Here is a 12,597-nt window from a genome sequence, read left to right as displayed (position 1 = left end):
GCGCATCCGGTCACGGAGAGCATTATGGGATTGGTAGTCCAGACTGAGGCGCAGATGCGGGTCGCTGAAGCGATAGAACTACATTTCCCAGCAAGGCCCACGGAGCAGGGCACACAAACCGTGTACGTAAGTGACCAGACTTCCGGACGAGCCAGGGGCGGGACCTCAGCGGAGGCCTGAGCGAGGCGTCGGGATGCAGCGCCCCGGGCCCTTCAGCACCCTCTACGGGCGGGTCTTGGCCCCGCTGCCCGGGAGGGCCGGGGGCGCGGTCTCAGGCGGAGGAGGGAACAGCTGGGACCTCCCGGGTTCCCACGTGCGGCTGCCGGGGCGTGCACAGTCCGGGACCCGCGGCGGTGCTGGCAACACAAGCACCAGCTGCGGGGACTCTAACAGCGTCCGCCCGGCCCCCTCAACGATGTCCAAGGCCGAGGAGGCCAAGAAGCTGGCGGGTCGCGCGGCTGTGGAGAACCACGTGAGGGTGAGCTCCTCGGGGCGTGGGGCACATGTTCTCGGCGTGTTGGGCTCCTGTTGCGCCTTCTGGGTACTGCCGGGGCGCGCCTAGCTCCTGGCAGGGCGGGTGCTAAGTGAGAGGGTAGAGGGTGTGCACTTTACCGGAGTTTAGACCCCTCTTCCCTGCTCCTTAAAGACCTTTTAGAAGTAGAATCGGTTAGGGGCGAATCTTCTTATACTTGAGCTTTCTAAAGATTCCTTGTCCAGCTGGAGCAGTTTTCACAGGGGAGCCTGGTGGCGTCTGATGCTTGTAGTGGGGGCTAGAGGCACTTGCCTTGTGGCCTCCGTATCAACAAAAGGAATATGGTGGGCTTTGGGGCTGCGGAGCGGTTTTCATTTCTCTTTACGGACCCGGAAGCCAGCGGAGAGTTGGTTTGCTAGTACTTTGAAATTTGAGTTGAAGGAGGCTCTTGGCTTGGTGCGCACCGGCCCCTGACTGTACTCCTGGAGGGAAGGGAAGACCCGGGGCTTCATACCTTTTTCTTTCCATAGGGCGGGGTGGACTAAGTCTGGAGGATGCTGTTTTGTTTTTGTTTTTTTTTTAAAGCCGGGCTGCGGAGATGTTTAGCTGTTATTTATTCAGGCCGTGGCCCCTACTTGTTTGTTAAATGGTGGATATGGTGCTATTAGTGGAGTTTTTATAATCCAAGTGGTTTTGCTGTCACCAATCAAGTTAGTTATGTTAATTATAATAAGGAAACCTAGTGGAGTATGTCTGCCCTGTGGTGTAGTTTCCTTGGTCTTACTGTCTTTTTATCTCCCATTTCTACTTATTAGAAAGTGGTATTAGATTTCCCCTTTCTTTTCTGATGATAGTTCTTTACATCTGTTAATGCTTTGCTCTACATAATTAATTTGCTTAGATGATGTTGTATGAGCTTCACCACAGCCTGTTTGAGTGGGAGTGGCCAGTGTGGTAACCTGTGGCTCAGCCAGTTCTGTAGAAGGGATGTACCAGTGTGCCCTTCTACCGTTTCCACTCCTGCCCTGTTCTGGTGTAGCTTGTTGCAAGTCTGGTTGGCAATAGGATTTTCTATGGGGATTAACAGAGATAATGTAAAATGTATTAATTTGACCCTACCTTTGGGATTCAGTGCCTCAGTTGTAAAGTTGAGACAATTAGCTGAAAATTCAAAATATCTGCATAAAGTGAATAGCTAACGGACAAATGAAATCCACATGAGAATACAATTAGAAAAGCCCAATATCCAAGTTTTCCTGTTAACGAATTTACATTAATATTTGGTGGCACATCTCCCTGACACTTGTATTATAGTTATGTATTTGGTTAAATAAAAATCTGCAAGCCCTAACCTTAGGCTAGAGCCCCAAAACACTGGATTCTGACCGCATCATTTCATGAAGTTAGCAGGTGATTTTGGGGAGATCTACATTGGCCTTTCGGGGGCACCTGTTAAAATCATGTATGCCTTTCAGGGTTTGGCTTAAAGGCCATTTCCTCCTTTCAGTTTTGCCTTAGCATTCTAAGGAGAGGGAGATTTCTTCTCTGTGATTCTGTAGCACTTCATGCCACTTGCATGCTTTATGTTGTATTTTATGTTCTCATCATCTGTGTGTTCATTTCTTCCAGCGCCTTAAAGGGTAAGCTCCTGGAGGGTAGTTAACCTTCATTTAGCATTGGTCACAGTGGGGACTGCCCAGTAAATGTTTGTTCAGTTGTGTGCAGTGTGGACACAAATATGAAAGTATTGGGGTTATTGGAGGCTCTTTGTATAGAATTTCTGGGGAGTAGCACTTCCTGTTCCCTAGTCCATTGTTGTTCCAATATGGTAACAACTTCCATGTCTGGGTGGATGGAAGACTGAGAGTTCTCAGGTGAATCGTTTGTATAGCCACCCTGGACCCAGCTCTGTCTGTTTCTGGGGGTGTAGCCATCTAGGATGGGTCGCTTTGCAGATCTACTTTCTTCTGAACATCTGTAGCCTCATCCCTTTGTTCTCTTTGGAGCTTGGGCTTTGTTTTTTGACTGGCTTGGTTGAGGAAGCTGATGGACAATGATTCTAGTTGGTTAGCAGTAGTATGTATTTCCAAAGTTACTCCATTCGACAAGCTGAGTGAAGTTCTGATGTTGCACATACATGTGGTTTAATATTGCCCATTAGAATGGGGCCACTCCTCCAGCAGGGCCTGGTTGGTAGTCTTCTGCTGTTGGGCTGCATCATAGGCAGTCTTTGGTCACCTCTGGTTGGCTTTGGCAAGGGCACTGATTCCTAGGCCAGTCATTTGATTCCAAGGCCTCAGCGATTACGTGGTTGAAGAGCTTTAGGCTTGGCAGGCCCTTGCAATTACTGGTCTCTTCCAAAAGGCAAAGAAGGAGCCTTGTACAGAGCTTGTCTGATTCATCCAAGTTCGTCTCTCTGCTACCTGCCTTCTGGGGACTGTGAGTGACATGAATGTATGGATAAGCTTGGTAACCAGGAGTTTGGTGATTGAATTACTGTAAAGCTAGACTTCCTAGCTTCAGGTCAAGTGTGAAGGTCAGGTTAAGTTTAACTAGTGTGATATTTTAAACACACACACACAATGTTTTTACCCATGGCTTCTGGTTCATAACACCCATAGCCCTTGCTGCAATCTTTTGTTATATATGGGGTGCTTTAGGCCTCAGAAGAAAATCTCCCTCTCACACCTTCTCCTGTCCTCCTTTCACTTGCTCCTTTCTCTCCCCAGTGCTTTTCTGTCTTGGAGCTGACTGTAAAGAAATTCTGTGACCTGTGTTGTCTTATCGTAGGTCATAAGATCCCCATCTCAGAAGGGTTCCTGTTCCATACCCTGGAGGAAGGAATGCTGTACAGATAGGTGAAGAATCTGAACAGACAGCACTTACAGGGTTTCCCCAGTCAATCTGTACCCTTTTTTGTCCAATCACATTTCTAGGCCCTTGCAATTCCTGGTCTTTTCCAAAAGCCAATCATGCTTATTCGACAAATTTTCCAAAAGGCTCAAGAGTACAGGGTTTGGAAGCTTCTGGAGAGCAGAACATGTGAAGGTCCCTGAAGGATGGTGTGCCTGGAGAGCGTGGAAGCTCTGTGCCCCTTCCTACATGTCTTGCCCTATGAATTTCTTAATCTGTATCCTTCATCATAGCCTTTATAATAAACTGGTAAATGTGTTTCCCTGAGTTGTGAGCCACTCTAGCAAGTTAATTAAACCCAGAGAAGGGGTTGTGGAAACTCCAACTTGAAGCTGGAAAGTCAGAAGTTCTGGAGGTCTGGACTTGGATTTGATGGGAAGGAGGAGGCAATCTTGGGAACTGAGCCCTCAACGAGTGGGACGTGATGGTATCTCCAGGTAGATAGTGTTGAAATTGAATTGGAGGATACCCAGCTGGTGTCTGCTGCAGGATAGATTGCTTGCTTGGGATATGGGGAGAAACCCCCATACATTTGGTCACAGAAGTCTTCTATGTTGATGATTGTTGTGGTGTGAGAGCAGAGGAAAAAGTTTGAGTTTTTCCACATCAGACGTAAGACATTTTTTCATTACTTGAAGATTTATATATCGATATATTTAGCCCTTTTGAATGTTTCTGTGTTGTAATGTATTATTTACTTGTCTTGAAGTCCTTGCCTTTGGGGCTTGTCCAGGCAGCTAAACAACTTTATTAGACACGTTGCCTCCTTGAGAGCATCGGCACAGGTGGAATTCTGACCTAGTGCAAGCCCTGTTCTGACAGCCCAAGCCCCTGGTATATTCAGTGACTTTGGAACTGTGAGTTAGTAAAAGCAGTTTCCACCAGGTCAGTAACACGAAAGTTGTTGGATAAAGTCATCTGTAGGTAGGAGAGGCTACAGAAGCATTTTTAGTATACACGTATGTGGCTGTGGGGACATTGAATTTATTTATTTTTTTAATCTCTACTTGTTGGTCATTCTTTCTAATCTTTAGTAGAGCCGTAGTCTAACTTTGAGAAGGACCATATTAAATGTGGGGTCTAGGGGCTGACTTTAAGTATTACTGTGGCCTTTGTCCTGTGGGGAATGAAGGATTTTAGTTGTGGCCCTGTTTGTCCTGAGGGACCTTCAGGACTTTTCTTCTTCCTAAAAAGTTTTACTATGGGCTTTCCTTTGTCAAGTAAATTAATTGTTAATCAGTTGTTGGAAGTCTTAAGAAATTTGAGGCTGGGCGCGGTGGCTCAAGCCTGTAATCCCAGCACTTTGGGAGGCCGAGGCGGGTGGATCAGGAAGTCAAGAGATTGAGACCATCCTGGTCAACATGGTGAAACCCCGTCTCTACTAAAAATACAAAAAATTAGCTGGGCATTGTGGCACGTGCCTCTAATCCCAGCTACTCAGGAGTCTGAGGCAGGAGAATTGCCTGAATCCAGGAGGCGGAGGTTGCGGTGAGTCGAGATCGCGCCATTGCACTCCAGCCTGGGTAACAAGAGCGAAACTCTGTCTCAAAAAAAAAAAAAAGAAATTTGAAGTGGATTGATGTTTCATCAAATTTAACTTCTGAAGTCGCTTATTCGATTAAAGTGGCTCATCCTGTAATCCCAGCACACTTTGGGAAGCAGAGGTGAGAGAATCACTTGAGGCCAGGAGTTTGAGACTAGCCTGGGTGACAGTGACACTGTGTCTCTTAAAAGAATTAAAAAATTAGCTGGACATGGTGGCATGTTTCTGTAGTTCTAGCTATGTGGGAAGTTGAGGCAGTGGGATTGTATGAGCCGCAGGAGTTTGAGGCTGCAGTGAGCTATGATCATGCCACTGCACTCCAGCCTGGGTGACAGAGACCCTGTCTCAAAAAGAAAAAAATGAGTTTGTATGTGTGTGTTGGGCATTGATACTGTTTATATGTGTATTTAAAAAAGGTAAAATCACACATATATAAAATAAATATATGTCAAAGATTTTAACTCACTAAATTAATGAGGGAACTGGAAAAGGTAGTAGAACCTATTCATAGGTGTCTTAGTCCATTTTGTGCTGCTAGAATAGAATACCTGAGACTGAGTAACCTACAATGAACAGAAATTTTTTGGCTTATGCTTCTGGAGGCTACAAAGTCCAGTATCAAGATGCAGCATCTGGTGAGAGAGACAGATGTTGAAGTGCTACGGGTGGGCACCAATCCCACCCATAAAGGTGGAGCTCTATCACCTAATCACTTCTTAAAGGTCCCATTTCTTAATATTGTTATAATGGCAGTTAAATTTCAATATGAGTTTTTGTGGAGATGTTTAAACCATAACAACAGGAGAAGTCAACCATAAGCTCATATGTAATGTAAAAAAAAATCTTAAAATGAATTTAGAAGATCTGATAATAATTGTATCTCACATAGTATTAATTTGCATTTCTATGAACAAAAATTACTTGCTTTGTTAACAGTTTTCTGCAAGTTAAAGGGTATCTCTGTAGAGTCGTCATATATCTTAAAGACAAAGTCACAAACCTTCATAGAGTCATGCAATGCTAGCAGGTTCCCACATCCCATTGAAAGGCTATCCAGTAGTCTCTTGCTCATTTCAAAGTCTTAAGTTTTTCCTTACAGTGTTGAATTCATCTCTAAAGTGGGATAGTGGGTCTCTAGGTCATAAGTGATTGTTGTGAAATTTGGCTTTATATTAAAATTTTTTTTGAGATGGAGTTTCACTCTTGTTACCCAGGCTGGAGTGCAATGGCGCTATCTCGGCTCACGGCAACCTCCGCCTCCTGGGTTCAAGCAATTCTCCTGCCTCAGCCTCCCGAGTAGCTGGGACTACAGGCGTGTGCCACCATGCCCAGCTAATTTTTGTATTTTAGTAGAGATGGGGTTTCCCCTTGTTGAAAGGATGATCTCGATCTCTTGATCTCATGATCCTCCCTCCTCGGCCTCCCAAAGTGCTGGGATTAATGAGCCACTGCGCCTGGCCTATGTTAAAAATTTTAAGTCGTTTTGGTAGGTGCTTCATAAATGTTAGCTGCTGCTTTGGTGTTCTGTTGGTTTTGCCTTGTACTGACAGGAGATAGATGTCAGGAAGTTGCTTAGGCACTGAGCTCTATGTTAGTTCCTGTTAGTACCCCTGGCCTTGTTTTTTGCTCTTTGTGGTCTAGTAGATTCAGCTGAGCTCCTACTTTGTCCTTGGTCTGTTTGTAGGTACCTTCCCTATTTCTTAAGGTGGTAGGCTCAGTATTGCGATGTCTGTTTCTTATACTTTGTACTGAGGAATTGCGCTGCATCGATTACAGATCCTTCCTATTGCAGATGAAGACTATTTTTCATGTTCTTAACTAAGCCTTTGCTCTCTTCCCATTTTCTCTAAGGCAGGCTCATGCAAAATGAGCACCCTTGGTGTCACCTAGGCAGATGCTGACATGCTTTATTATTTTGAAGTTACTTCAGTCCCTCCCTTTATCTGCTGATTTTGGGAGAGCTCTAGATGGTGGACCTGATGTGTCTTGTGCTACCAACTTGAAGGTGCCTGTGGAAGGCACTGAAACCAGAAACCTTAGCTTTCCTCTCTTACCCAGGCTCCATGCTCTGTTGTTTTTCTTAGGTGTTTTCTTTCTAATTACCTCCTTGGGGTTGGCCAGGAATCTTTTCTTTTTTTTTTTTCTTTTCAAAACTCACTGTTGCTGGCTTGAAAGATCAGGAATCCTTAAGTGTTTATGTGCAGGCCATTTCTGTGAGGGTTACGTAAGTTGCTATTCAATTGCAAGTAATTGCACCAATTATTTGGTAGAATGTAGGGAGGAAGTGGTGGTGTTGACAGTGTCAGAAATGAAGGGAGGAGGTTCTTGTTGATCATTTGTCCGCCATGCATTGGCTAAAGTACAGCATTGAGGTTCAGTGTTTATGTTCCTGTAAAATAGGCACAGTACCTGTCTTGCATCTGTGTTGCTGAATTGCTATTCAGAATAATTGTATAGCTTTAGGAAGTGGGCTGACAAGGGAATAAAATATGGTATTGATAAGTTTTGTTTTTTCTCCCCCCTTTTTGGCAGAATAATCAAGTGCTGGGAATTGGAAGTGGTTCTACAATTGTCCATGCTGTGCAGCGAATAGGTATGTTCTTGCACTGTTTGCTGGATGTTTTGTGTATGATGATGGGGTAGGGAGGTAGAGGAGAGGGAGGAAGTGGCATTGTCCTTTTGGCTTCAGCTGTGCAGAACTGGAGAGATGGGACTACCTGAGGTCAGTTGAGTGTTTCTGCTCTTTTGTGGAGAGAGGGAAACTTGGGGCTCTTCAGCCAACTCTAAAGGATGCCCTTGCCTTTGTTTACTCCGCTCAGCTGGAGGGGAAGAGCTGACTTGAGGTCCTGATATAATTTTAATCATGTCAATGGCATTCTACTGTCAAGTCCTGTGTGTGGTCTCAGACTTCCTCAGGCAAATAATTGAGGTCACAGTGGTTTTGCCTTGTCTATGACCCTGGAATGGATGCGGGGCTCCTGCACCTGATGCCTAGTCCCTGCAGGTGCTCATTTCACACCAATTAGGGTGTGTCTATGCTTAGGAAAGGCTCAGGAATTATCAGCCCCTATGGCTGCTCAACAGGTTTTACTGCCCTGCTCTTTGTTTGTAAGAACAAAGCCCAGAGGAGAGGCCTGCCTGAATGCTGAATTCTTCTAGGTGCCAAGGGGCAAGGCCCAGGAGGCAAAGTCCAGGAACACTTTGTCATCAAGGAGTGTGGTTTTACTGCTGGTGTGATGGCTTCTAGAAGCCTTATTGGCCAAATGGGAGCATTTGTGTTGTATATCTTTCAATCTTAACCAAGTATCTGGAGAATACTTTCAGGGCACAGGAGTTACTATGAATTTTATAATAGTGGCACCCAAACCTCCCAAGATGCACTCAGTGATTTAAAAGACTTGACATTTTAATAAAAGTTTTTTTCCTGAAATCGTTTTTTTAAAAATCAGACTTTCCTGAAAGTTACAAATCCAAAATGAAAAAATAAGTCTCCTTTAGCTACCCTCTAGGGCCTACAAATAAGTATGTTCTTTACTAAAATGTGAAAATAAAGTTCTAGCATTTTCCTAGAAGAGACAATAAAGGGGAGTTAAGACTGTGTGGCTAGATGGCCTGGGATCATAGTCCAGCTGTGCCATTTATTAATGGTATAACTACCGAGTTACATTACCTCTCTGAGCCTCAGTTGCATTATCTGCCAAATGGGGAGAGTAATTTAACTTAAGTTTTGGGTTGTTAGGATTAAGAGCTCATACATACAAAGTTCTTAGAATATTGCCAGGCACATAACAATAGCAAACACTGACATTGCTTTCTGTGGTCAGTACTTACCTCTCCAGACTTCCGTGTGTCCCTGTCTTCTGATGTGTGAAGTACAGTCACCAGCTTTTCCACCAAGGAGGGGGACACAGAATGAAAGGTGTGCGGTGTTCGCGCCAAGGGCTTGAGACAGCTAGCGTGACTCGCCCCAATAGAAAGGCAGCTGACAGTGGAAGATAGACCTTCCCTTACCTGTTGGATTTGAGTAAACACATGACAAGAAAAATAAAGTGAGGAGAGTGAAAAACTCTCAATATGTCTTTTGTTTCCACAGCTGAAAGGGTGAAGCAAGAGAATCTGAACCTCGTCTGTATTCCCACTTCCTTCCAGGTATGTCCTGCTTTCCATCTGCATTGTGACAGCTTCTGCTCTATCTTCTGGTTCCTTGAGGTTGTGGACACATGGCCTTGTCTTGTATCTCAAGGTTGTTCTAGGTCAGAGAGTCCAGGAATGGGAGAGTTTATTGACCAAAGATTTCATCTTAGAATTGTAGTTTTAGGTGCATTTGTTTATTTACTCAATGAATATTTCCATGCATGTTGAGTTTAGGCACTACAGAGTAGGCAGAGATGGCCAGGTGGTCTCTATCTTCAAGGAATATTATTCCTATTTATAGGTGAAAAAAATCAGGCTAGGCCAGGTATGGTGGCTCATGCCTGTAAACCCAGTACTTTGGGATGCCAAGATGGGCAGATCACTTGAGCCCAGGAGTTCAAGACCAGCCAGGGCAATATGGTGAAACACTGCCTCTGTGAAAAATAAAAAAATTAGCTGGGTATGGTGGCTTGTACCTGTAGTTCCAGCTATGTGGGATGCTGAGGTGGAAGGATTTCTCTTGAGATCAGGAGGTCGAGGCTGCAGTGAGCTGTGATTGTGCCAGTGTACTCCAGCCTGGATGACAGAGTGAGACCCTGTCTCAAGAAAAAAAAGACAAAACAGGCTAAAAGGAATTAAGCAATGTGTTAGTAATGCAAGCACATCATAAAATAGGAGGAAATGATGGAGGAAAGCAGTGGAGCTAGTTAAATATAGAGAAAGAAAGAGCAGGCTTTGGGAAGTGGAAGGGAAGACAGTTGCTCAGATGGAGCCAACTCTCATCCTACGTCTGGCCATTGCAGGGAGGAGTATGCGTATAATCTCTCATTAGATTAGTCAAGATGATAATACGCCCTGGGGTAGGAGGTGAGATTTATAAGTGACTGGTACTCCTGGGACTTTATGGACTTAGGCTTGGAACCCTCCCAATCCTGGAGGCACAGAATGCTGGCAGCCTGCAACCAGCTCTGGTGAAGGGAGGGAGGTTAAGATTCCTTCTAAAACAGACATGGCATCAGCTTAATGGTAGGGAGTAAGGCAGAGATTCCAGGTAGACAGGTTAGGGAGTCAGGAGAGTGCATACTGTTGGAGCTTCCTTGATGTTAAATCTCTCGGAGACCCTAAACAAGCTGGATGGTCATCCAGGGGACTGAAAGGAATACCTTAAGTGTTTTTTTATTGCTGCTTTTTTTAAAATCCTGCTGTCTTGAGAAGACACTTTTAAGGCCTTGGTGGCTTGTGGTGGATTTTTCGCTTTTGAAAAGCGAAATACTCAAGGTTTCTGACTGACTTGATCATCAAGTATTTTTATTTCCTAATAAATTACATTGGTGTTTATTTTTAAAGCTATATATGGACGTGGATTGAAGAAACCATACAAATGTTTTTATTTGAAAGAAAAAAAAAGCCACTGCCCTCACCTTCCCCAAGATGACCACTACCAAGAAAGCACACTCTTCTCACCTCCTCACCCCGACCACCATTATTTTTTTGCTCTTTATGTGGACATACTTTTAGCTCTTTTAGGTTATTGGAGAGTTGCTCCAGTATTTTGAAACTACAGGCTTTTCTTGCTATTTTTAAATTTTTCTCAACTAGGTTTGACCCAAAAGGTTAAAGTAACAGCCACTATAGATTTAAGTCAAAGTTAATTTTATTCTGAGCCAAGTTTGAGGACTGTAGACCAGGGACACAGACTCAGAGCAAACTGGGAGTGTGTCCCTTTCTGTCATAATTCAGTAGGTCAGAATTAGAAGAAAGAGTATGTTGAATAAAACAGACAATAGAAGAACACCCTTACATACATTCTGTGGCTGTTCAAATTGATGAGCTAACATAATTTTGGCTGGAGTTTTATTCTTTTGGTAATGTTTTTGCAGCATTTTTAATATTTGTAACATAGAAATATTAGAAAAATATTAGAAAAGCAGACAATAGAAGACCACCCTTACATGCATTCTGTGGCTGTTCAAATTGATGAGCTAACATAATTTTGGCTGGAGTTTTATTCTTTTGGTAACATTTTTGCAGTAATTTTAATATCTGTAATATAGAAATATTAGAAAAATAATCAACAATATGGTGAGCAACTTAAGAGGTCCATTGAGGTAAAGGCAATGAAGTAAAGAAACAATTACCATAGAAAAGAATCTTGAACATAGATTCTGATAGTCTGTGACTAATAATTTTCCTCCCTTTGTTTGTTTTTGTACTTTATGATATCTTTGACATATTTAGAACTTAATTAGCTGATGATTTATAATGTCAAATTGCTTGATCATTCATTTTCTGCTGGGAGTACAATTTGAGGAGGGTTGAGTTTCAATTTTCCATATTATTATAAGTATTATTTTGTCATAAAAGTAACTTTCCTATTAACCCAGTATTTTATGAAATGCCAGTATAATTTAAATCAAATGTTGTCTGGTTGCAAATAAGATCTAAAATAGCTTTACAGTCTCATATTTTTCCCCTTTCCAATGAAAGCATCCTTTTCCTATTAGTCCATTTTCATGCTGTCGATAAAGACATACCAGAGACTGGGCAATTTACAAAAGAATGAGGTTTAATTGGACTTATAGTTCCACGTGGCTGGGGAAGCCTCTCAATCATGGTGGAAGGCAAGGAGGAGCAAGTCTCATTTTACATGGATGGCAACAGGCAAAGAGAATGAGGAGGGCACAAAAGTGGAAATCCCTGATAAAACCGTGAGATCTCCTGAGACTTAATACCACGAGAACAGTATGGAGGAAATCACACTCATGATTCAATTATCTCCCACAACACATGGGACTTTTGGGAGTACAATTCAAGATGAGATTTGGGTGGGGACACAGCCGAACCATATAATTCCATTTCTGGCCCCTGCCAAATCTCATGTCCTCATATTTCAAAACCAGTCATACCTTCCCAACAGTCCTCCAAAGTCTTAACTCATTTCAGCATTAACTCAAAAGTCCACAGTCTAAAGTCTCATTTGAGACAAGGCAAGTCCCTTCTGCCTATGAGCCTATAAAATCAGAAGCAATCTAGTTATTTCCTAGATACAATGGGGGTATAGGTACTGGGTAAATACAGCCATTCCAAATGGAGAATTTGGCCAAAACACAGCAGCTATAGGCCGCATGCAAGTCTGAAAACCCATTGTGGGTAGTCAAATCTTAAAGCTCCAGAATGATCTCCTTTGACTCCAGGTCTCACATCCAGGTCATGCTTGATGCGAGATGGGTTCCCAGAGTCTCAGGCAACTCTACCCTTGTGGCTTTGCAGGGTACAGCCTTCTGCCTGGCTGCTTTCATGGGCTGAGATTGAGTTTCTGAAGCTTTTCCAGGTGCATGGTGTAAGTTGTTGGTTGATCTTCCATTCGAGGGTCTGGAGGATGGTGGCCCTCTTCTCACAGCTTCACTAGGCAGTGCCCTAGAAGGGACTCTGTGTGGGGGCTCTGACCCCACATTTCCTTTCCGCATTGCCCTAGCAGAAGTTCTCTATGAGAGCCCCAATCATGCAGCAAACTAATGCCTGGGCATCCAGGTGT

At 43.6% G+C, this 12,597-nt stretch overlaps 1 protein-coding gene across 1 annotated transcript in view; it reads left to right on the top strand.

The window, feature by feature from the left end:
• Nucleotides 1-153: 153 nt before the first annotated feature.
• The window catches only part of RPIA (ribose 5-phosphate isomerase A), a 57,666-nt gene continuing 45,222 nt past the window's right edge, over nucleotides 154-12,597 (top strand). Inside the window, exons 1-3 of the mRNA XM_002757521.6 lie at nucleotides 154-478; nucleotides 7,461-7,521; nucleotides 9,022-9,077. Of these exons, the coding sequence (XP_002757567.1) occupies nucleotides 194-478; nucleotides 7,461-7,521; nucleotides 9,022-9,077 (402 nt within the window). The 5' untranslated portion in view covers nucleotides 154-193. The remainder of the gene's footprint in view (nucleotides 479-7,460; nucleotides 7,522-9,021; nucleotides 9,078-12,597) is intronic.

This window comes from Callithrix jacchus, chromosome 14 (genome assembly GCF_049354715.1).
Source record: "Callithrix jacchus isolate 240 chromosome 14, calJac240_pri, whole genome shotgun sequence".
Classification (NCBI taxonomy): domain Eukaryota; kingdom Metazoa; phylum Chordata; class Mammalia; order Primates; family Cebidae; genus Callithrix; species Callithrix jacchus.
Note: the sequence above shows the minus strand (reverse complement) of the source record. Positions and strands in the feature narration are given on the sequence as shown.